The sequence below is a fragment of the Pteronotus mesoamericanus genome, unplaced genomic scaffold, assembly GCF_021234165.1.
Source record: "Pteronotus mesoamericanus isolate MK-2021 breed Mesoamerican mustached bat unplaced genomic scaffold, CSHL_Meso_final contig_291, whole genome shotgun sequence".
NCBI classification, from domain to species: domain Eukaryota; kingdom Metazoa; phylum Chordata; class Mammalia; order Chiroptera; family Mormoopidae; genus Pteronotus; species Pteronotus mesoamericanus.
The window spans coordinates 59,839-84,918 of NW_026555124.1; the positions used below are offsets into that span (position 1 = coordinate 59,839).

General features: G+C 39.4%; 2 protein-coding genes and 1 long non-coding RNA gene across 4 annotated transcripts in view; 1 reads left to right on the forward strand and 2 right to left on the reverse strand.

Annotated features, from left to right (window-relative positions):
• Window positions 1–346: 346 nt before the first annotated feature.
• LOC129072013 (histone H3.3A-like) lies at window positions 347–758 on the reverse strand. Its single transcript, XM_054575393.1, has 2 exons — window positions 654–758; window positions 347–550 (listed from the first exon to the last, which is right to left on the reverse strand). Exons 1-2 carry the CDS (start codon window positions 756–758, stop codon window positions 347–349), a joined length of 309 nt encoding a protein of 102 aa, XP_054431368.1.
• Window positions 759–4,158: 3,400 nt separating this feature from the next.
• On the reverse strand, window positions 4,159–7,768 carry LOC129072029 (uncharacterized). The gene is made up of 3 exons (XR_008529330.1): window positions 7,598–7,768; window positions 5,421–6,118; window positions 4,159–5,279 (listed from the first exon to the last, which is right to left on the reverse strand). It is a non-coding gene; the product is annotated as an uncharacterized LOC129072029 (long non-coding RNA).
• Window positions 7,769–8,073: 305 nt separating this feature from the next.
• Window positions 8,074–25,080, forward strand: part of USP34 (ubiquitin specific peptidase 34) — a 241,464-nt gene continuing 224,457 nt past the window's right edge. For both annotated transcript variants that reach the window (XM_054575403.1, XM_054575404.1), the window contains exon 1: window positions 8,074–8,323. In XM_054575403.1, coding sequence (XP_054431378.1) covers window positions 8,281–8,323 — 43 coding nt within the window. In that variant the 5' untranslated portion in view covers window positions 8,074–8,280. The remainder of the gene's footprint in view (window positions 8,324–25,080) is intronic.

Below are 25,080 nucleotides of genomic sequence, written 5' to 3' on the forward strand. Positions count from 1 at the left end.
ATTTATATTGTTATAAATTTGAACTGTTGAAACTTGTTCACTGAAACATCTTGACTTGCATTAATATGTCCCTACATTTATATTTAAAAAATTCACACAAATTAAAATGGGAAAATCTGCCAGTACCTGATTTCTGTCCTCTATTTTCCACTTGCAATCATATACTTAGGTATCTTTTGACCCCATGGAAAAAAAATATCTAACATTCAGAACTACCAATAACAGGAAGATTTTTTTTTAAAGAATGAAATGTTTCCCATCATTGTGGATTTTTTTCTTTTAAAAATTTATTTTTAATTATAGTTGAAATACAATATTACATTAGTTCCAGGTTCATCATGGATTCCTAAGCACGTTCTCCACGTATGCGGTGTGCTAGCTGGATGTCTTCTGGAATCATTGTTACACTTTTGGCATGGTTATCACACAGGTTGGTATCTTCAAAAAGACCAACCAGATAGGCTTCACTTACCTTATGCAAAGCACCAATAGCTGCACTCTGGAAGCACAGATCCGTTCTGAAGTCCTGAGCAATCTCTGGCACCAGGCGCTGGAAGGCAAGTCTGCAAATCAGAAGTTCAGTGGACTTCTGATAACGTCTAATTTCTCAAAGTGCCACATTATCAGGCCTGTAATGACGAAGGTTTCCTCACCCCTCCAGTAGAGGGCGCACTCCGGTAAGCAGCTTTGATAGCCAGTAGCTTCCTCGGGGCTTTACCACTGGTCAATTTGCAGGCAGTCTGCTTTGTATGAGCCATGGTACAGAGACCTCTACTTACCTCCTTTTTCCTTCTACTGGAGGTCGGTGAGCTGGAGAAGCTGGTAGAGAGTGATGGCAGCTGCAATCCTCTAAAACTAAGCTTCTTTTAACAAACATTTTATAGTTCTGTAAGTCAGTAGTCTAACATGGGTCTCATAGGACTAAATCAAGGTGTTACCAGGGCCATGTTCCTTTCTGGTGGCTGAAGGTTCGGAGAATGTTTCCTTATCTTTTACAACTTTTTGAGGCCACCCACACTTCTTGGCTCATGACCCCCTTCCTGTCTTAAGTCAGAAACATTGCATCTCTGATCACTCTTGTGTAGTCACAGCTCCCTCTGAATAAAGCTGCATATAATTAACTGAGTCCACGTGAATAATCTAAATCTCCCCATCTCAAGGTCCTTACTCGCAAAGTTCTTTTTGCAATGTAAGGTACCATTTTCAGATTCTGGGGATTACGACACGGACATCTATGGAGGTGTGAGGGGACACTATTCTGCCTACCACACTATTTTTAAATAATTGCACCAGGCTACAAAAACTTCAATAGTGAGCTTAGGGTTTTGTTTTTCTTAGATAACCAAATGTCTTTTATGGCAACAATTAGGCAGTTGCCAGCACTGATCAAACTGCTCAACAATGTCACTAGAGACCCAAGCCTTTTCTCTTTCCATTTGCCATCTTTAAGGCCTTGGCTTTTGATTTTTTGCATGTACATTTCTTGTGTCAAGATGGTTGCTGCTTCTCCAGATATCACATCTGTATCCAAGGCAGATAGAAGAGGGAAGGGCAGTGTACCAGATAATCTGTGCTCAGCTCCTAGTTATCACTTCAGTGCACAGTGACCAGACTTAAAACTGTTAGCACCTGGTTTTTTTTATGCCTCAGGGTTTTCTGTCTGGCTGAGAAGCCTGCTTTGCTGCCTACAACTCCTCCTAGCAACATTAAATCAACAGCTAAAGAGAGGAAATGTAAACACCCAGCTTTCTTGTCCCTGGGGTAGGACAATTCTAAGGCACCAGTGTTATAATGGTTTGTAGAATTTCCCAGTGGGATTAGGTTCCAGTTACCCTCAAGAATAAAAAGCTTAATAATGCATCATTTATTGGATAACTACACCCTCCCTCCCCAATTTCCTATCTCCACTATCCTATCAGTGTTTCTTGGGATAATATAAAAATAAACTATTTCTACCTCTGTCCTTGTTTCAGGACCTGCTTTGGAGAGAATCCAGACTGAAACAGGCGATCATCACATTTCCTCTTTCTGCCTTTCTTTAAAGATGATAGTTGGTGCTGTACTGTCTATATTACAACTAGGAGGTGACAAACCAGTATGTGGGATGGAAAGAACCAACTTTGATTCATATCCTTGAGCTACTGTCAGGCTCCGGACTCTCTAGTACTGCCTGTTGGTCATAAGAGGAAAATAAACCCTATTTGTTCAAGCCATTCTTAATTGCAATTTTTTTTTTGGTGTTGTTGCCTGCAGTCCTATGTGTCTTTGATTCAAATAAACAGAAATAATCACTGATTATAGTAAAAGCTGTGAAGGAAATTAAAGAGTACCGTGATACCTTTAGGATAAGAGATTAGCCATTTCAAAATTATAGTGCATTATCTTAAGAAGAAACAACAGTCATCAAAACCTACAGCAAGGAAAGTTTTTATTTTATAAATCAGATTATTGTGGTCAGATTGCAACAAGAGTAATGTTAAAAACTGGGGATAGATTGGGGGAAAGCCCAAGTAGAGTTTGAGTGTCCTGGCCCCATAGTTCAGCTAGTTGAGCATCATCACCATTGCCAGTGCCAGGATTGTGGGTTTGATCCCTGGTGGGAGCACATGCACAATGCAACCAACGAATGTGTATGTAGGTGGAACGAGAAATTGATGTCTCTCTCTCCTAAAATTAAAAAAAAAAAAAAAAGTTTACTTGAAATGCAGCGAAGCAATTTAATCCAATTTATTTTTAATAAAAACAAGGTTGCTTGACTCAATCCTCAGGGAAGTGATATAATCCAATTTCTTTAAAAAAATAATCACTCTGACAACGTAACAACCAAACAGAAATTTACAGGGCTGGGTAATGTGGAAATAACATAGCATAGCTGCCTTTCTAATAATGGCCCTAAAGTCCACAAAACAGTGATGGGTGTGGGTGTGAGGGAGAGGAGTAAATTAAATTGTTCAGTAACTCTTGCCTCTTAATTTTTTAAAAATTATTTTAGAGAAGGGGGAAGGTGAGAGGAAAAACATGGATGTGTGATTGTCTCCTCCCCCCGCCCCACCAAAATGGGGATCCAGCCTGCAACCCAAGGAATGTTCCCTGACTGAAAATTGAACCAGCAACTCTTCTGGTTCACAGGATGGCACTCAATCCACTGAGCTGCACCAGCTGGGGTTGGCCTCTAATGTTAATACCAGACTTTAACTCCCAAATCCAGAGACTAAAATCCTACGTTCAGTAATAGCAACTAGAATGCTAAGGAGGACAAATGATTTCCATAGCAATATTAATTTTTCAAAGTTGTTTATATTGGGCTGGTTTCCAGGGAAGTACCTAGGAATATACTATAAACTTGAGAATTAGAAATTTCAGATTGTACAATTTTACTCAAAGCACGATTCTACCACTAGATGGTGACATATATACAAAATACTGAAAAGTCACCATCAGTCTTCTACCTATAGGTGTATGGAGATTGCTTATTACTGGTTTTAAAATTGATTTATGAGCTCTGATGGGTGTGGCTTGGTTGGTTGGCCACTGTCCCACAAAATTAAGAGTCTCTGGTTTGACTCCCACTCATGGCACATGCCTGCGTTGCGGGTTCAGTCCCTGGTGGGGGCCCTTATGAGGGGCAGCCAATCAATGTCTCTCCTTCCTCCCTTTTTCTAAAAACAACTAAAATATTCTTAAAAATTAATGTAGAAGAATTTAAAGGATATTAGAGACTCTGTTTTATTATTCTTTTAGAATGAACACCTTTAAGCACATTAAAAAGTCGCTATTAACACATATACTCAGTACAGAAGAGTGGAGTCAGGCAACTTTTTTATTAGCTTCTATTCCTTTATCTATTAATAAGCAGCTGAATATATAAAGGGTTGGTAAACTACATTCCATAGGCCAATATGACTAGTTACAGGTTTTTGTGTGGCCTGTGGGCTAAGAATAATTTTTACATTTTTAAATGGTTTTAAAAAATGAAATAGTATTTTGATACATGAAAACAAATTTCAAATGTGTCCACAAATATTTTTATTGGAGCACCATCATACTCAGTATATATTATCTATGGCTGCTCTTATGCTTATAGTCAAGTAGTTGTGATTAAGAAATTTGGATTGCCTATAAAGCATGAAATATTTTATTTGACTCTTCACAGAAGTTTGTTGAGCCCTGAAGCGATGATTGAAGAGCAGCAATCATATATGGGAATAATTCCCTAGATTCTCAAATCATTTTAAATATTTTAGAGAGAGGGGAAGGGAGGGAGAGGGAGAGAAACGTCACTGCGAGAGAGAAACATTGATTAGTTGCCTCTCGCACACACCCCGACCTAGGTTGGAACGTACAACTCAGGCATGTGCCCTGACCAGGAATTCAATGAGTGACTTTTTTTGCTTTGTGGGATACTCAACTGAGCCACACCAGTTAGGGCTCAAATCACTTTAAACCAAGCATCACTTCACAGAACTTTTTAAAGAAAAAAAACTAGGAAGCAACTGCTTGTTAAAAGTTTCTTTGAAAGTCAAAATATGCAGTAGTAGTTGTCCTACTTTCAAGAACTGTTAGGGGTCCTCTGTGGTCATAAAAGCATAGTTGATAGATACTTACAAGTAATTTATCAAAAGATAACCTGATATCAGTTAGGAATGTGGCTTCAAGTAATGGAAATCTAAGACTGGATTGAGGAGAGATTTTTCTCATATAAGCAAGGTGTTGACAGCTGCTCAAGAGGTATCAGCAACCCACCCATACATTATTACTCTGTATGATCAACTTTATGGTGGGCATTTATCTTGTTTGTAGTTTTATTGTTTAAAAAAATTAGAATGGCTGCTGTATTACTTTGTGTATTAAGACGCTGCAGGCAGAAATAATGAAGGGTTAAGGGGCACATCTGTTAAATTTGTCCCTTTTTAATTAGGAATGGGCAGTTCTTCCCAAAAGACCCATTCTGCAGATTTCTGCTTACATTTCATTGGCAAGAACTCAACCCTATGGCCAACCCTAGAGAAACCACACCATGATTTGTTCTAAATCTATAACTGGGAGACCCTCAAAACACTGGATTTATAAAAAATTGTGTATTTATTCTTATAGGTTTAAACTTCAGTCACTTTCAAAGTACTCTCCATTTGATGCAATACACTTTTCAAGATGTTTTTTTCCACTGCTCAAAATAGTTTCTGAACTTGTTGATTTTGATGCTGTTTTAGTGCTTCTGCTGTTTTTTGTTTCATCTCTTCCACACTGGCAAATCGGTTCCCTTTGAGGACTTTTTTCATCTGGAGAAAACAAAAAAAGTTGCTTGGGGCAAGACTGGGTGAATAGGGAGGGTGGGCATGGGGGTCTGCCTTTTTTGGTCAAAAACTGAACACTCAGTTCAGTGTGGAAAGGTGCATCATCACAGTGAAAGAACCAGTTACCTGTTTCCCACAGGGGCATTTCCTGCAAATTGAGATGCAACCTTCTCAAAACTTCCAGATAAAATTTTGGTTGACTGTTTCACTAATCCAAGGAATTCCAAGTGCATAACCCCTTTCACATCAAAGAAACATGATGATTTTCATGGTTGGCTTCACCTGTGTGGGGAAGTGGCAGTTTTCCATTGGCTACTTGGAGATTCCTGTTTCATTTCGGGGTCATAACCATAGAACCAAGATTCATCTCTGGTTATGACTTTGGAAAAAAAAAATCAGCGCCAGCCTCCACTTGTTCCATCAAAGTACAGCTCATAGCTAAGCAATTGTCTCTTTGTTCAGGCCTGAGCAAGTGAGATACAAATTTTGCTAAAACTCATTTCATGCCCAAATCTTCAGATAAAGTTTGCTTACAGGAATTCCACAACACCCCAGTCAACTCTACAAGTCCATCAATAGTCCAGTGGTGGTCTTCCAAGATGGTTTGATGAATTCTTACCACATTTTCTCCAGTTTTGTTGAAGGATGCCTGAAACAAGGTTTATCATCAACTCATTTCATGCCTAAATCTTCAGATAAAGTTTGCTTACAGGAATTCCACAACACCCCAGTCAACTCTACAAGTTCATCAATAGTCCTGTGGTGGTCTTCCAAGATGGTTTGATGAATTCTTACCACATTTTCTTCAGTTGGTTGAAGGATGCCTGAAAAAAGGTTGATCATCAATTGACATTTCACCTCGTTTAAATGAGAAAACAATTTGTAAACTTGTCTTACTCAAAACAGCTTCTTTGTAAACTGTCTGTAACAACCATTTCCACCTCATTCTCCCCCAAAAGAACAAAATTTTACTGCTGAATGTTGTTCATATAAATCACCCACCATGAAATGGGCAAATGCACTGAGTCTTAAAAAAAATTCACTGAAACCGAACGCAGCCTCTCACGTGAAGGCCAGCTGGTACACTGATAGAGACAGGTTCCTAGAATGCTCACATAGTGGGGGGAAGCCTGTCCTACAAGGGGTCCACCCTCCAGAATATAATTCCGGTTTTTGGGGAGGACTTCCTTCCTGAGACCAGGTCTCTCCCTTTGCCATGTGAAAAACAGACAAAAGCCACTTGGGTTTGGCAAGTTTTCCTGTTGAAAGGGACGAAGCCTGGGTGGGCATGGATATTGGATGGATGATGCCAGCCACAGGACTCAAAGTCCACAGAAACCCAAGTTTTGTGAGAAAGATGGGGAAGATGATGTCAGAATAGCTCTACAGTTCTTAATGAGCACCTGCTCATACCGAGCCACTTAAAACAGGATAGGCAAAAACTTTATAGTATGAACTTCAAGTGGCAGAAAGGCAAACTCCAGGGTAGTGGCCCTTGCATGGCAAGGTGATGGTGTGACAAAACTTCGACAAAAATTTATGAAAGAATTACTACTTACTAGCTGCTCTGGTTACAGTTCTAAAAATATTATGCACCCCGCCTTTCGGACTTCTCAGTCACATCTTTATGTAACCACACTGGATACAAAAATTAGTGAGGAAGGTGTCAAGTGCAGGTGTGAGGAAAATTTTCCCAAAGTTAACAGCAAGCAAACTTCAGCCGAGTGCCCACCTTCCCTTCACCTGTTCTTCCTTCTCCGTTTTCCATCTTAATACCCTTTTACAATTCCTCTTCGCTGAGAAACCTAATAGTGCCGTTTCAGGTGAACCATAGATGGGCAATTCGTGAGGGGCCCTCTGGCGTACAAAGAAGGAGATTCCAACGTAAACACTTCACTCCGCCATTTCTAGTCACATTTACTGTTCGAGGACGGATAAGCCTTACGGGATTGAGGATAACGAGGATGGAGGTTAAGCCGACCCTGGGCCGTTCCATTCTTACAAAACCCGGCGGGGAAAGGGCTGTGTTCCCCAATCTAGGCCGCGGCGTCGGTCCGGATCTCCATTAACACCGTCTCCCCACCCCCCAAATCCTGAGCGCGAGAAAAGGAGACATGGGAGAAAGTGGCACCCATTCTCGTTCGTGGGCCCGGAGGAAAAATGGTGAAGCTCAGGGAGGGGAGACAAGGCGGAGCGAGTGACCCGGCGGTCGGTGGGCTTTGGGAGCCCGCAGAGTGGGCCGCCGTGGGCGACGCCGCGCAATCGCGACCCGCTTGGTACCTCCGCCATCTTCTCCTACTTACCCGGACTCCCCCCGCGACCGCGCTGGCTTCGCGTTTCCCTTCCGGCCGCTGACAGAGATCCGGGCTGGGCGGGGTGGGCGAGCGCGGAGAGGGGGTGGACCAAGGGCGGGGAGGCCGGACGGAAGAGGAAAGGGAGGGCAGCGAGCGGGCCGCGGCGGTGTGGAGCGTGCGGCGTGTGTGCGGCGGGAGAGGTGGGAGGGCGGGAGGCGAAGAGAGGGCGGGAGGCGGAGGAATGAGAGCGCGAGGCACTTCTCTTCGGCTCCTTCGCCCGGACGGAAAGAGCCGAGCGCAGCCCGAACGCTCTATTAAAATGGCGGCGGCTTCGGCGGTGGCCGCGGCGTCTGGTCGGTGAAGTGACTCTGCTGCTTCTCTCCCCACCCGCCCCCTCCCTCCCTCTCCCCTCCCCCCGTCCTTCCCCCCCTTCCCCGCCGCCGGCGCCTCCGCGCCCCTCCGGCCTGCGCACCTCCCCTCGCCCCCCTCCTCTCCCCCGCCCGCTCCGGGGACCGCCGGCCCCCTCCCCCATTCTCCTGCTCCCCGCCCCGTCCTCGCCGCCGCCCGCCCTCGTCGCCTCCCCGCCCCGCCGGCCGGCCGGCCCCCTCCTCCGCCTCTCTCCCCTCCCCCCCGCCGGTCGGGATCAGTCAGTGCGATCCGAAGCGGGGGAGGGGGGGGGCGGCGGCCGAACGATGTGCGAGAACTGCGCAGACCTGGTGGAGGTGTTAAATGAAAGTAAGTAGCCGCGGTGGCGGCCTGTCGGGGTGCATGGTTTGGGGTCCCTGCGCTGCTCCCCGGCCTCCCAGGGCTGCCGCGGCCTGCGGGAGGCGACGGCTGAGCCGTGCGGCGTGCGGGCCTAGCGCCCCGGGAAGGTGAGCGGTGGCGCGGCCGTCGCGCCGCTTCAGGCCCAGCCTTGCCGGGTTACCTGGGCGCCCGTGAGGGGGCCGCGGCCGAGCCGCGGTCAGGCGGGGCCTGAGTGGTCTCAGCGCTCTGAAAGTTTCCTCATTACAGGTGTCAATTAACGAAGGCACTAATGAGCCTTCGCCTCCTTATGCTATTGGGAAGGTGAAGGGAGGTAGGATCAGAGGACCAGGCTTTCCTCCGCAGTCCGGACCCTCCGACCCTCCGGCCGCCCTCTTTGATTTTAGAGTGCTGCCGAGGCCTCTCTTACCTGCTAATTTTTTTTTTTTTTTTCGTTAAAACTCCCTGGGAGGAGGTTGGTGGCTTTCCCTTCCCGTGGGTGTGTGTGTGGGTGTATTAAACCCTTCTGCTAGCCCTTAAATACCTGAAAATGAACTGTGGTAGTGATGATTGGAACCTTCATACCTATTTTTAAAATTAATGATGCTTCGTAGTGCACCACTCGTTTTAATGTAAATTCTGTTATATTAAGGAGAGTATTGTACCACAGGTACCATCCCGGGATAGTCCTGGCCTATCTCTTGGAATAAAAGGCCTTATTCCTTATACTTCTGGTTATTAAAGAGATTATGTACATTGATTTTTTTCTAGCCAGATTAAAAATTTTTTTCCCAACCCTTGTAAGATGGTATTTTGGCCTAAAGAAACGAGATATATTGCAAGTTAACTACTTATGGGCCCAAAGGCCTAGTTGGACTAGGTGAATTAGATAAAAGGTTAATATGCAGAAACTTGATTAAGGAAATGCTCGTTTACCAGCAGCCTGTGTGGGTTTTGGATTTGTGTTGTATGTGTGATATTTTGAAAGACTTTCAAACTACCTCTTTCTAGTGTGATTCTTTAAAACAATTAATTTATAAAATGTATCATCTTGTTTGTGTTTGAATTTTACTTAATTTACGTTTTTGAATTTCACTTTAATGACCAAAAGCAATAGTAAAAGTGGAAGGGTATTCAGTTTACTTTCAACTGAGTGTTCGCTTCCTGACAGGTGGAAGCAGGGTTTTGTCCATATTCAAACTATACTTTTCAATATTTGTGCCATTCTAAATTTTCCTAGAATTTTAAGGTTATTTGTTTTTATTTTGAGATACATTTATTTTTGGTGCTGGTGGTTTGATACAGCGATAAACATAAGTTCTTTTAAGTACTTCAGTAAACGGTATTCTGTATCACAGATAAAGTAATGTGATTATGGCTTTGCTATTCTGAAATTGGAAAATGAATAGCTTTGCTATGTAATATATTAAGAAAAACTTCTTTTAATAATATTGTTGGTGTTTTTAAAATTATTTTAAACTTAACCAGGAAAATTTTAAACATAGCATCTAAAGAAACTGAAGTTAGTCTTTATTACCTTTTAAGAAGAGAGATAATGAAAGGTTCTATTGAACATTATTTGGGAATCCCCTAGGACTCTGTTTAGAAGTACTCAAAAATGCAGTGACTTTATGGAGAGTTAGAAATAGTATGGAGAATGAAGTAAAATTTAGTTTCTATTACCTTTAAGTAAATGGAACAGTTGAATGAGGTTCACAATATCTGGCCATGCAGACCTTCTAAGAAACCTGTCTTGAACAAAAAAAGAAGAATTTCTTATTTGTGTATGAACCAATGATCTCTAAAAATACTTAGACAGTTTCTTAATATTTCCTTTAAGGCTCAGTTTAAAAAAATTGCCTCCTAAACACAATCTCACAATGATACTTCCTTTTTTCTTTCTTTCTTTCTTTTTTTTTTAAAATTACTTGAGCAATTTTATTTGTAGGTTATACAGCGCTATTACAAGATGTCCCCCCCCCCCACCACGCCCTGTAGTTGTTTAAAAATTGTTTTCATTTTTCCTTTGTATAGTTGCTGTGTCTTATACGAACATTTATCCATGACTGGGTAGGAGTGTGATAGTTGGAACTTGATAACACTTGTTGAATTAAAGAAGGTTATGTGTTTTTCTTGTAATCTGACTCACAATAATTATTAAGACTTTACTTCCCCCAACCCTGTAGGTTGTGCAAAGATGGGCATCAATTAATCCTTGGTAAATTCAGAGTTAAAGTACCAAAATAATGTGCTCAGAATTCATCTGTCAGTATAACTCCCTGTAACAATTTAACCAAGAGAAGAAATGAAATTTTCTATATTTTTGGGTGTTATGTTTCAAGTTGATGTTGAAAAAGAATTATTAAAAAAAATACCAAGAACCTATTTCTTTTAAAATTTACAGTATCTGCTCTTTAAAATTTAAATTCTTCCTGGACACACCAGTAAATGTATAATCTAAAAATTTTGTGTTTTAAATGAAAAGGTAGGCATAATGTGGATAGTGTAGCTTTATATCTGATATGCATAGTTTTTGATAAGGACTTCAGATGAATTGTTTATTTTAAAATATAGTAGAATGTAGTTAAAATAAAAATTGGTGGCAGAGGAATGGAAATAGCTTTCTTTTGTCACTAGTTTTTCATGAGAGTATTAGTATTACCAGTTACACCTCTATTCTTCTTGAGAAGCTGAAGCTGTGAAACTCTAATCATGAAACATATACCTATATAGAGTTGTAATTTTGCCTGGAGGTTGAGGGCCTGTTGAAGCCTGTCTGTGGATCCAGGCTAAGGACCCCATATTAAGGTGTCCCTCACCCCTTTTTTTAATGTGATATTGACAGAGCTCCTAAAACTTGAAATTATATTTCAAAATAGCATTTGGCTTTAGTGTTGGGGAAAAAAAAAATCTCACCAACACCAGCATTTGACTTCCCATTTTCCTTTCAGTGCTTTGTTTTTAATAAGGAAGACATTTTTAAAAGATCGGAATGCTGCTCTCAGTTTGTGGGATTGCATTTAGTTTTAGAGATAATTTTAAGTGTATATTCTTATCCTTGTTCTGTTGATTTTGTATGTTTGCTGTTTTTATAGTTGTTTTTGTGAACCACTTCACTAAGTCCAAGGTATTTCTGGATGTTGATGAGACATTGGAGGTCTGAAGTTATGAGAGCAGAATGACAGTGATTTTAAATGCCCATCAGTCTTTTAAATTTGTATGTTGTGGATTTTATTCTTTGTGTGTGTTGGGTGAATTAGTTTACCATTTGTTAAAATAGACAATTTGTTGTTCCTAACTGCCCTTTGAGATAGGCCGGAGCAAGTATTGGTGCCTCGGCTTTAAAGGTGAAGAAATTGAACCTCAGAAAGTCTTAAGTAGTTTGCTAAAGATCACTTGTCACCTGCTTAGTTAGTAGCCGTATTTAAGCTAGAACTCAAGATACTGTATCAGTAAGTGCAGAATAATTCTGTTTGCATTTTATTTTTAAAGGAGAATACTTTATTGAATAGTTTTATTGAGTACTTTATCAGTTCTTTGAGGGTAGGTACTCTATCACCTTTTTCAGATAAAGAGAACCAAGGCTTAGAGTTTATTCTTCCTGAGAAGCTGAAGCTGTAAAACTCTAGGGTCACAGGACTATTCCTTGGAGCAAGGATTTGAACAAGACCTAATCCCAAGTCAGGCCAAAAGCCTACACTCTTATATTATGGTATGCCCTATAAACTCGATGATCTAATTAAGTGGAGGACATATATAAATGAGTACACTGTTTGGCAAAATAAAAAATTACTATATTTTTATGTATTGTAACAAATTCAGGTGCAGTTCCATAGTAATTGTATAAATTTATGGTGATGAATGTAGCTGAATGGGAATCTATCTCAACATTGTTTTCAGCAGTGATGCCTTTAAAAAAAACTACACATTTCTAGGGTTTTTTTTTAAGATAAGTACTCAGGCACTAAGTAACAATATCTAGCTTGTTTCACCTGACATTACGCTTGATCACCTCCCTTATTAACTTTTGAAAACATTTTTTGTCTGTATAATATTTCCATTTTGTATACAATTTAATATTTCCCTACTATTATATGTTTGTTTCCAGTTCTCCCATATTACAAATAATGCTGCAACCCTGACAAGTGTGGTTTAGTTAGTTGGGCCTTGTCCTGCAAAGTGAAAGGTCACTGGTTGATTCCAGGTCAGGACATGCTCCTGGGTTGTGGGTTCCTTGGACACTTACGAGAGGCAACCAAGTGATGTTTCTCTCTCACATCGATGTTTCTCTTCCTCTCTTTCTCCTTCCCTTTCCCTAAAAGTAAGTAATAAATAAAATCTTAAGAAAATAATGCTGCAAATGATCATCTTGTATGTAAAGCGTGTATTTTAATCCTCATGTGAGGATATGTTCGTTGATTTTAGACAGAGGGAGAGGGAGAAAGAGAAAAGGAGGGAGGGGGTAGGGAAGGAAGGAAGGAAGGAAGGAATGGAAGGAAGAAAAGGAAGGAAGGAAGGAAGAAAGAAAGGAAGGAAAGGATTCCCATACGTGTCCTGACTGGGAATCGAACTGTCAACGTTTTGGTGTACCAGATGATGCTCCAGCCAACTGAGCCACCTGGCCAGAGCATATGTAAACCTTTTAATACATTCTTTAAGATAGATTTCTAGAAGTGATTACTGTGTCAGAAATATAAACACAATTTTGTTTATATTCAGTTGCTTTTCAGAAAGGATATATTGGTTTCCATTGTTTCAGCAGTGTCCACACAGCTTGGGCACTCTAACTTGTGCAGAATGTTACCCTTAAAAAAGTATTATTTTGGCAAAACATGTACTAATTACTAGTAAGTCTAAACATATTTGCATTGGCTATCTGCAATTCTTATTTAATACATTGCCTTACTGGGTTTTAATGTTTTGTATTAATTATAAGAGCTATTCATTAAGTATATTAACCCTTGGTCATATTCAGCATGTATATTTTTTCCTGCTTTTTTGTTTGCTTTTTCCTTTTGGTATTTTTAATTATCAGCTTGTTTATTTATTTATTTTTAGAGAGAGGGGAAGAGAGGGAGAAAGTGAGAGAAATATTGATTGGTTGTCTCTCATACGTGCCCTGATAGGGGATTGAACTGCAACATAGGCACGTGCCCTGACTGGGAATCAAACCAGTGACCTTTTGCTTTGTGGGATGATGCCCATCCAACTGAGATACACAGATAAGGGCTTAATTATCAGATTAAAAAAAAAAAAGTTTTGTGTAGCTTCTCCACTGTTGCCTGTCTAAAACGCAATATATGGTTATTGTATTACTTGCTTAAACCATCATAGCTCTTTATTGCCTGGAGAATATGTTTAACTTCTTAGCCTGGTATATACATATCTTAGCACAGTTTGGCCAGAACTCCTCTTGCTTTTTTTTTTTGAGACCTTCTTAAATCTTTCTGACCACTTTTAAAATTACTTACACTCTTAGTTTAGTATATATACTTATGTAATAGGCCATCTTTTTAAAAAAATTAATATGAACCTTCTTTGCTGAATGGTGAATTCCTTAAAGTCAGGTGCCCTGTTTTATTTCCTCTTTTCTCAGTTCTAATACAATGCCTTGAGGAGAGTAAATGTTTAGTAAACATTTTAGTTAATGAAAAATTGTGATAGAAGAATGTGATTGCCTAGGTAAATCACCGTTCTTGGACTTGTAGTCAGTAGTGATTTAGATATGAGAGTTTCTGGATTAAGTATGCTGTAGCTATAGGTTATATTATATATACTGCTTTTTATTACCTTATTCATAAACCAGTAGGTTATTCTTATAATAAATATCTGCCTAACTATGTTCTAAATTAATAAGCAATGCAAAAAAAGGGCAAAAATTAGTTCTCTTTCTACATAGGAAGTGAGATTTGGGTTTATGGGATGAAATTTGGCTAAATTACTCTATTTAGGACTTTATAGGCCAGGAAAATGATTAGACTTTGCCTTTTAATGTGATTAACACCTGTTAATGTTATTTTTCTCTTAAATTCCATAGAAGTTAAAAAACAGTCTGCAAATAAAGATTACTCAGTTAATTGAGAATTGATGTATAAATCTGGCCTCCTCTTGCACTTTCCTTACTGTGGTAGAAGATAGGTTTCTCTTCCTGTCCTGATCATAACCTCTACTAAAGAACTTACCCCTGGAAGACTGTACTCCCAAGCCATTGCTACTTAGATTACAGGTAGACTCCTGACCTCATGGAGTGGTTGGGTTACTGTCAACCAATCAGATTTTTCTTGTAGAATATTTCAGCTAAAGATCCAGGTAATTAATTGGAGCAGCTGAACTAGAGTGAGTGTTTTGGCACACTGATGTAGTGGCTGTGTGCAAATGGGAATTGGGGCAAATTTGTGGAAACAGTTGACATTGAAGTTTCATAAAGAGGCAGAAGATAATACCCTAGTGGCTCTCCAGTACTGAAGCTAGAGCTCCTTTTGAGGTGTCTCTCTTGTGCATACCATTTGAGTTAGAATGCATCCAAGAGTTTTAAAACCAATATTGCCCTTGATGAGTTCTCTTCTATTGGAGATTTGGTTTACTTTTTGGTTGTGAGTGCTTCATTAGTCTGGTTTAGGTTTTTCAAAGTGTCATCTGTAGTATTTCGTGGGAGGAGAAAACTTAAGGACTCCTATCATTGATTACTTACCTCCCTACCAGGGTGTTTAATGTTTTTCCAAAGAATGAAAGTGGCTTTGTTTTTCCTCATTTCTAAAAGGGATACCTGCTTTTTTTTTTTTTTTAAGGGAAAAAGAATAGTAGAGGAAATAATAAAATTAGGAGAATCTGGAACTCTGCTTACCAAAGAAATGGTTTGTTATGGTGAACATCACAAGTCATTCTTTTCTCTTTCCTCAGACACGCTATGTTATGTAAATAAACTAATTACAGGGTACTATATATCATTTTTATTAATAAGATGTAGGTACCTTCCCATGTTAATATGCACTTACATTATAATTTTTAATGCCTTAAATGTAGTATTTCATTACTTGGTCATACTATAACTTAACCAGTCCTTGACTGACAGGTAGTTAGGTGGTTATATGTCTTTGTGTAATTGATTACTAGCTTGAATATATTGAAATCAGATTGCTGAGTAGCTCATTTAGCATATCTGGGAGAAAATCTGGCCATAGGCTAAAACTTAAGAAAAATAAATTTGTCTTCTAACATCAGAGCATCAATGTATATGCTTCATAGCCTTAAAGTGTTTATTTTGACTCCTAGGTTTTCTGGTTCTGATTTAGCAGTGTTCTGATTCTAAACCACCATAAGACAAAATAGGAGGTTTTTTGTTGTTTTAAATTCTGGATAACTTTGCTGTCAGATTCATGAACCATATTTTGATTAATGAGAAAGACAGTACCAAATGATGAATATAGAGGTATATTAACAATAGTAAGAGTACTAGATCAGAATAAATTGAGACTTAAGAATATGTTTAAGACAATAGGGCTTTTTAAGTTGTGTTCCAAGTTAAAAAAAAAAAAGTAACAGTGGACAGTAGAGTGGTATAATACAGAGTGGTGGTTAGTAGAATGTTGTTTTACTCTAATAATACTTTGTTTCCATTTTCTCTTCTAAGAGAAGTCCCCAAACTGACAGGATAAAACATGTATTAAGAGGGAATCTGCCATGGCTGGTGTGGCTCAGAGGATGGAGCACCGGCCTGCAAACCAAAGTGTTGCTAGTTTGATTCCCAGTCAGGGCACATGTCTGGGTTGCAGGCCAGGTCCCCAATAGGGGGCGCGCGAGAGGCAACCACACATTGATTTTTCTCTCCCTCTCTCTCTCCCTCCCCGCCCCACAAATAAATAAATAATTTTTTTTTTTTTTTTTTTTTTTTTTTAGGAGGGAATTTAACTTCCAGGTTGATGGGGGGAAATGAGAACACTTGACAGAATCTGATGCTACACTTGTGAAAAAGATTGATGTATTTTTTTGTCAACCTGGAGGGATTTGACTGGTAGCAAGCCACAGGATATTGTCCTTAATTCTTTCCTCTTCAGGGTTTTCAGTAATGAGCCTTGGTTTATAAACTGTTCCTTGGAATGAAATTAGCTCTGTTTCAATGGAATGAGGGGGACCTTGGAATCTTTTCTTGTTTCAAAATGAAAAACTCATTTTGATCTGTTTCATTAACTGAGGCGTAAACTTGAAAACCATTCAGAGTATTACATAGGTGCTCAAAAAGCCAACACAACATGCAATGCTTAAGGGTTACAAGCATTGTGCCCAGGTTATAGGAGGTAGTAGTGCCCTGCTTGTGCAGTTGAAATAGTACTGTGTTGAATTGTGTACAAAACCATGATGGTAATCTACTTCTGAAGCTAATGTAATATCACAATTTTTCATTGAACCTTAAAAAAAGAGAGAAATAGATTTTTACATTTAAAAAAATTTTTTTTTAATGAGTCCTTCTTTAAAAAATATTTTTTAAATTTACTTTTAGAAAGGAAGGGAGGAAGAGAGAGAGATAGCAATGTGTGGTTGCCTCTCGTGCACCCCCTACTGGGGACCTGGCTTGCAAGCCAGGCATGTGCCCTGATTGGGAATTGAACCAGCAACGCTTTGGTTCGCAGCACCAAATCTACTAAGCCACACCAGCCAGGACTAAAAATTCTTTTAAAAAAAAGTTTATTTATTTTTTAGAGAGAGGGAGAGGGAGGGAGAAAGTAAGGGAGAGAAACATTGATAGGTTGCCCCTACCATGCCCCCAACCAGGGACCTGGCCTGCAACCCAGGCATGTGCCCTGACCAGGAATTGAACTGGTGACCGTTTGGTTTTGTGGGATGACGCCCAACCCACTGAGCCACACCAGTTAGGATTAGAATGAAAATTTTAAAAAAACATATATTTTGCTCTGGCTGATGTGGCTCAGTGGACTGAGTGCTGGCCTGCGAACCAGAGGGTCTCCAGTTCGATTCCCAGTCAGGGCACATGCCTGGGTTGCAGACCAGGCCCCCAGTTGGGGGCATACGAGAGGCAACCACACATTGATGTGCCTCTCCCTCTCTTTCTTCACCCTTCCCCTCTAAAAATAAATAAAAGATTGAAAAAAGTTACATATTTTATTCTCACCTGAGGACATGCTTATTGATTTTCGAGAGAGGGAAAGGGAAGGAGAAACGGGGAGAGAAACATTGATGTGAGAAAGAAACATCGATTACTTGCCTTCTGTATGTGCCCTGACCAGGGATTGAACCTTGCAATTTGGGCTATGTGCCCTGACTGGGGATTGAACCTGCAACCTTCTGGTGCATGGAATGATGCCCTAACCAGTTGAGCCACCTGGCCAGGGCCATGCTGTCTTTTAAACATCTATTTTATTATATTTTAAAAAAAGATTTTAGCCTTCTGGGATGGCGCTCAACCTAGTCATACCAGTCAGGGCCACGCTGTCTTTTTTAAAGAGATGCTTGCTCATAGAAGTTGGGAAGCTCATGAAAAACTGTTAAAGGAGCTATGGTGGGACTTATTCTGGCTAAAGTGGATTGATTAGTTGAAGTTTCAAGGAAGATGGAAAATTGAACTGGTCCTTTAACTTGTTATAGTTGCTGGTAATGAGGGGAGGAGAACAGATTACTATGATTTGTGAGGCTCTGCATGACATACAGCTACTGCTAACCTCATCCTTTGCTTGTTTTGCCTTTTTTTAAAATTGATGTTTTTTGTTGCCACTGACCTTTTTATATATGCCTGGAATTTATCACCTTCTTATGCCTTCAAGTCTTGACTTAAATGTTATTTTTTTAGAGAGACCTTTTTTAAAAATCCAGTCTAAAGTAGATCAGGTTCTTAACCTTCATAGCACCACAGTTTAGAATTATGTATTTATTTTTATTTACTTGTTTAATATATTTATTTTACAAGGCCATAAGTTCTTTGATTGCAGCTGTTATATTAACCAACGTTTACAGTACCCAACATACTAGGATTAATACTTATTTGTTAAAATATATGGAAAAATATTAAGATCACTGTAGGTGTATAATGGTAGAGAGGAAAAGGGTAGGCTGGATGTGGTGGTTTTTCATGTTTTCTTGGTAGGCTGGATGTGGTGGTTTTTCATGTTTTCTTGGATACTTCAGATACTGTTATTTCTTGCTTTTGTGATGTCCTCCTTATCACCCCTTTCATAAAAAGATGCTTCATTTCTTTTTTTGACATCTCATTTTGTCGAGGTTTTTTTTTTTTTTTTTAAATTATTTCTGGGTATTCCTTGATATTTAACATCCTTGAGTTAAAAATCCTAGATTGGGAATTACTTTTGAACCAGTTAAGGCTCTGTCACAAGGACCTGAAAGAGAAAACAGCCCAAACAGCAGAAACAAATGGATTTTTTTAAATGTCTAAGCATTTCAGGTGTGGACTGCTCGTAATCTGTGGATTCATAACAGTATCAACACTCCATTTCTTTATTGCTTGCTCTGCTGTGCTTCCTTGGTTTTAACATCAGTTTGGCCCTTTTCATGGTATCAGAAATGCCCATTGTACTGTCTTTATACCATGCTGTTTGGAATTATAACACACAGGAAAAGAAAGAGAACCTTTTTGGAAACATACTGTACAGGAACAAGGAAGCTGCTTTTTCAAAAACTTTGATAGCACATGGCACTTCGTATATCGTTAGCCTTATTCCTGAAAGAGTTAAAAGAGTGTAGGTTTTGGTTGATTTAAACTGATTATGGCCCATTCTTCAAGTTGATCCCACCCAAACTTCATAGCTAAAAAAGTAGGTGTTTCTTGAAAAGGCATGGTGTGGCCATGAGGAAGGTGAAATTGTTTTGTGGGCAGCAAACATGCAGGTATGTAGTACATTGTGCTATACTGGAAAAAAGATTTTTTTGGCAGTTTTTCAACTTTTTTTGATAATCAGTGGTTGGTTCTTATCCACATTGACTTATATGTAGATTTTTGTAAGTGGTGACAGGTACACAGGTAACCAATTTACAGAGTTTTGGTGAATCCTCACGTTCTCTGGACAACTGAACAGAGATACAGTACGGGACATTTCTTTTTACTTTATTTTTAATCCTCACCCAAGGATATTTTTATTGATGTATTTTTTGGTGGGGGAGGAGGGAGGAGAACATTGATGTGGAAGAGAAACATTGAAACATTGATCGGTTGTCTCCTGCATATACCCTGACAGGGGAGTGAACCCGCCACCTAGTACATGCCCTGACTTGGAATCAAATCTGCAACTTTACAGCATACAAGACAATGCTCCAACCAACTGAGCCACCTGGCCAGGGCCAGTGTGGCACATTTCTTATTCCTTTGGCCCAGATACCTTTGGTGAGCCTGGTGTCAGTGTGCACATCTGGATTTCCCATCTCCTCCATGGCAGATTTCTAGATCTCCTTGAGTGCCTGAATAGCATGCTTCTTGAAGCCCACTCTGTGGATCCATGGGTGTATGTTTGATAGCCCATCGTCTTGTCACTATCTCATTGTTTGAGGGAGCCATTTTACTGAGCTTAGGTTTGAAAGTTGAGAACCGTTAAAAAAAATATTTATTGATTTTAGGGAGGAAGGGAGAACGGTGCTCTAAACTGAACCACCCGGCCAGGGCCTAAAAACCATTTTTAAAGTTACATTTACTGAATTGACTATTTTGTGTGTTTTCCTTAACTCTTTATGTTTAAATACTTTTTTCAAAATATGACAAATAATATTGAATGTCTAATGTATGTAAAGTATTGTGCAGGACACTGTGATAGATGCAGAAATGCATTTTGGTGGATAGCTTCCCTTAAGAAAGGTTAGAATCCAATATAGATGAGGCAGTAGGATGGTAGTTGAGGGAGTGCTCTCTGAAATCTGACTGACCCGAATTCAAGTGCTGTTCCTGTCATTTAATATGTGTTTAGCTGTGGTTAAGTTCCCTAACCTCTTAGTGCCTTCTTTCTTATTTGGAAATGAGGATAATACCCTCAATACACACCTGGTAGGAATTTTGTGTGGATTACATAAGATAATGCAATCAACATTAACAGAGTGCCAGCATAAGAAATGTACAAAAACCATCCTGGCTGGTGTGGCTCAGTGGGTTGAGAGCCGGCCTGTGAACCCAAAAGTTGGCCTGTGAACCCAAAAGTCGCAGGTTTAGTTCCCAGTCAGGGCACGTGCCCGACTGGCATGTGTTGGGGGCATGTGAGAGGCAACCAGTCGATGTTTCTCTGTCTCTCTCTCCCTCCTTCTCCTCTTTCTCTAAAAAAATAAATAAAAATCTTTTTAAAAAAAATCCTCAGTAGTATGAGAGGAGATATTTCATGAAATATATGTAGCTGAAGCACAGTGGGAGGAATTTAGTTTTTGGTAAGATTGGATGGAGAAGTCTTCGTGGAATTTATAGAATTTTAGTTGACCTTTGAGCAACTTTTAAAAAATTATTGGAATTGGAGAAATGTTTATTTTAGTAAAAGTTGCATAGGAAAAGTAAACATAGTTTGTCTTTCTTGAAATTTCACGAAGAGTTGTCTCTGGTTTTATTTATTTCCTTCCATTTCACTAAGACCTTGCTTTTCAGCTTTTTAAAAATTTCCTTTTAGCATCCTAAGTTCTCAAGTTTCTGAAACCTGGCTTCTGCTTTGGAATAAAAACTATATTGTCACAGGTCACCAGTGGCCTCCTATTTACCAAAGCAAATGGAGGGGGAAGGGGTTTTCTCTGTAACTTTTCATATTGACCAATGGGATTTCCCTTTTAGTTTCGGTAAATCCCTTTTTTTTGCGGGGGGGGGGGACGATGGATGTAATATATGTGATCAGTGTAGAAAGCTTTGAATATACTGACATAGGTCTTCTGGTCAAGATAGAGGTATAGGTAGACATACTTCGTCTCCTCGCACAACCACAATATCCCAAAACAAATAACCCAGAACTGTCAGAAAATCTAACTGTATGGAAGTCTGACAACCAAGGATGTAATGTCTTTTATTTATTTATTTTTTTTGGCATTTATTGAGATGATCCCAAGATATTTATCTTCTATCACAATGTATCACATTAAGTGATTTGTGTATTTTGAGCCGTTCTTGTATCCCAGTGGTGAATCCTACTTTAATCACGGTATATGATCCTTTTAATATGCCATTGAGTTTGGTTTGCTAGTATTTTATTGAAGACTTTTTGTGTCTATATTCATCAGGTATATGGACCTGTAGTTTTCTTTCCTTGATGGTTTTTTTTTCCTGGCTCTGGTGTCAGAATAATGCTGTTCTTGTAAAATGAGTTTGGGAATGTTCTCTCCTCTTCAATTGTGTGAAAGAATTTGAAAAGAATTGGTGTTAGCCTTTAAATGTTTGATAGAATTTACCACTGAAACCTTCTGGTCCTGGACTTTGTTGGAAGGTTTTGATTATTGATTCAATCCCCTTACTCATTATTGGTCTGTTCAGATTTTCTGTTTCTTCATGATTCAGTCTTTGTAGGTTGTAGGTCTAGAAACATTTTCTTAGGTTGCACAATTTGTTGGCTTATAACTGTTTTTGATAATCCTTTATGATCTTTGGTATCAATTCTAATGTTTCAGTTGTCTCCTCTTTCATTTCTCTTTTTTAAAAAGATTTTATTTTATTTTTAGAGAGATGGAGAAAGACGGAGAGAAACATCAATGTGTGGTTGCCTCTCTCACACCCCCTACTGGGGACCTGGCCTGCAATCCAGGCATGTGCCCTACACTGGGAATTGAACCTCTGACCCTTTGGTTCACAGGCTGGCACTCAATCTACTGAGCCACACCAGCTAGGGCCTCTTTCATTTCTGATTTTAGTTATTTGAGTGTTCTTTTTCCCTTAGTCTAGCTAAAGAGTTGTCCATTTAAAAAAGTCTTTTCAAAAAACTAGATTTTGGCTTCATTAGTTTGTTTCTTCATGTCAATTTTTATTTCTGTTGTGATTTTTGTTATTTCATTTCTTCTGCTAATGGTGTGCTTAGTGTGTTCTTTTTCTAGTTCTTTGAGGTGTAAAGTTAGGTGTTTGAGATATTTTTTTCCTTAATGTTGAATTTATAAGTTTCTCTCTTAGAGAAAATTTTTGCTGTGGTACCATAAGCTTTGGTATGTGTTGTGTGTGTGTGTGTGTGTGTGTGTGTGTGTGTGTGTGAAGATTTATTTCTGACTTGCTTTTGACAACTTTTTGACTCATTGGTTGTTCAGAAGTATGTCCACATATTTGTGAAATTTCCAGCTTTCCTCCTGTTACTGATTTGTTTCATAGAGCATTATGGTTGGAAAAAGATACTAGGTATTATTTCAATCTTGTATTTGCTAAGACTTGTTTTGTGATCTAACATATGGTCTATCCTGGAGAATGTTATCTGCACTTGAGGGGAATGTGTGTTCTGTTTTGTTGATGGAATGTTTAGTGTATGTCTGTTAGGTGCCTGTGTTCTGAAGTATTATCGAAGTCTGGTGTTTTGTTACTAATTTCCCGGTGATCTCTGCATTGCCGAAAGTGGGATATTAAAGTCCCCTCTTATAATTATAATGTTAGTGTGTTTCTTTTGATCTGTATTTGCTTAGTATATTTAGATACTCTGTGTTAGGTGCATATATACTTATTGTTGTACTTTCTTGATTAATCCCTTTGTCATTATATAATGACCTTGGTCTCTTGTTATAATCTTTGGTTGAAAGTCTTTTGTGTTTTTTTTTTCCCCTCCTTGTTATTAAGAGAGGTGCACCTTCTTTTTTTGTGTGTCTATTTGCATGGAATGTATTTTTTCATTTCTTCACTTTGAGCCTATATGAGTCCTTAACGTTGTGAGTCTTGCAGGCAACATCTAGTTGAATCTTGTTTTTCTTTTCTTTTTTAAAATTCTTGCAGCCTGACTGTGCCTTTGATTAGGGAATTTACTTCATTTACATTTCAAGTAGTTATATATAGGTAAGGACTTACTACTGCGATTTTTATTGTTTTCTGGCTGTTTTATAGTTCCCATTTTTCCTTTCTTCCTCTCTTGCTATCTTCCTGTCTGAATTAATGATTTCCTTGGTGGTATGCTTTGATTCTCTCCTCTATCTTTTGTGTACCTACCGTAGGTTTTTGCTTTGTGGTTACCATGAGGCTTACATAAAACAGAGATAAAACAGTCCATTTTAAGCTAATAACAACTTTGATTGTATAGAAAAACTTACTTTTTTACTCTCATCCCTCAAATGTTTTGTTTGTGATAGCGCAACTTACATCTTTTTAATTTGTATATCCATTAAGAAATTATTATAGCTATAGTTTTAATAGTTTTGTCCTTTAACCTTTATGTTATATTTTAAGTAATTGAAATACCACCATATTGTTACAGTAGGAGAATTCAATTTATCAGTGTTTTGTATTTCATATGGCAATTAGTGTCCTTTCACTTCAGCTTGAAACATTTCTGTCAACATTTCCTTTAAAGCAGATATACTCTGTCAGCAGTTGTCTGGGAAAGTCTTTATCTCCTTAATTTTTCCTTAATTTCTGAAAGACAACTTTTCCTGGTAAAGTGTTCTTGGCTGGCAGTTTTTTTTCTTTCAGCGCTTGACTATGTCATTCTGTTTTCTCCGGACTTGTAAGATTTCTGCTGAGAAATCTGCTGATTGCCTTATGGGGATTTTCTTCTATGAGGAATTTTGTTTTTCTCTCTTAAAATGGTTTTATTGTAATGTGTATTGGAGATCCTTTTGAGGTTATACCCTTTGGGAACTGTGAGTTTCATAAAATTGCATGTTCAGATCTCTTCCCAGATTTGGGAAGTTCTCAGCTATTTAAAAAATAATAATACTTCATTGTTTTTTAGAGAGAGGGGAAGGGAAGGAGAAAGAGAGGGGAAGAAGCATCAATCAGTTGCCTCTAGTTTGCACTCTGGTCAGTGACTGAACCTGCAACCCAGGCATGTGCCCTGACCAGGAGTTGAACTGGCAATCTGTCACTTTGCAGGATGAGAACCCAACCAAGTGAGCCACACTAGTCAGGGCTTCTTGAAGTCTTGAGTTGTTTTTGCATTTGAAAAAGCAGTCACCTTACTGACTGGCTTTGGGAAACATACCTTCTGTTAGCTCTGTTAGGAATTGAGGCTTTCTGAGGCTTTTATGTGAATATACATGCTCCTCATTTCTTATACTTCCTTGGAGGGAATTCTTAAGATTGTATGCCTTCTCTTGATCATGCAAAGCTGGATTGAGTGCTGATAGCCTCTGTGTTGCTTTCCCTAAGATGATGTTGAATTCTCGTTTGTGTGCTTTCTCCCAGTTCTGCAGAACTGGGACACCTTTCTGCATGGGCTCGCTAGTTTTCATGCAAAGGCTTGCTCATGTTGCTCCTAAGGGTGGACTCAGGGAGCCAACCATGGGGAGGGGAGGGTGTGTGGGTGAAGTATATGGACAAACAGCACACCTGTTTGCCAGTTGGGAATATCCTCAGACAAGGTGGCTAGCGGTTGGGCTTCTGCATTGCATTTAGTAGGATTTGTGTACCCTTTTATGTTCTCTGAGAGCCCTGCTACTCCCTGCTCCCCACTCATGTATCACACATCGGTATTCTTCAGGGTAAGAACAAAATGGGTCTCTTTGGCAGTATAACCTGCACAACAGGGGAAACTGGGCACTTAACACATTCTTACTTCACCTGTGGGGGAAATCAAAAACTGAGAGGATCTCTTTTGACACAGTGTTGGGCACCTTGAGGGAAGGGTGTCACAGATAAAGTGAAACTGTTCCTT

Bases quoted from the DNA above. Each gene is read 5' to 3' on its own strand.
- LOC129072013 (XM_054575393.1), bottom strand. From the start codon at position 758: ATGGCTCATACAAAGCAGACTGCCTGCAAATTGACCAGTGGTAAAGCC. The intron at 551-653 runs GTGAGGAAACCT...CTTGCCTTCCAG, and splicing joins GTGCGCCCTCTACTGGAGGG to CGCCTGGTGCCAGAGATTGC.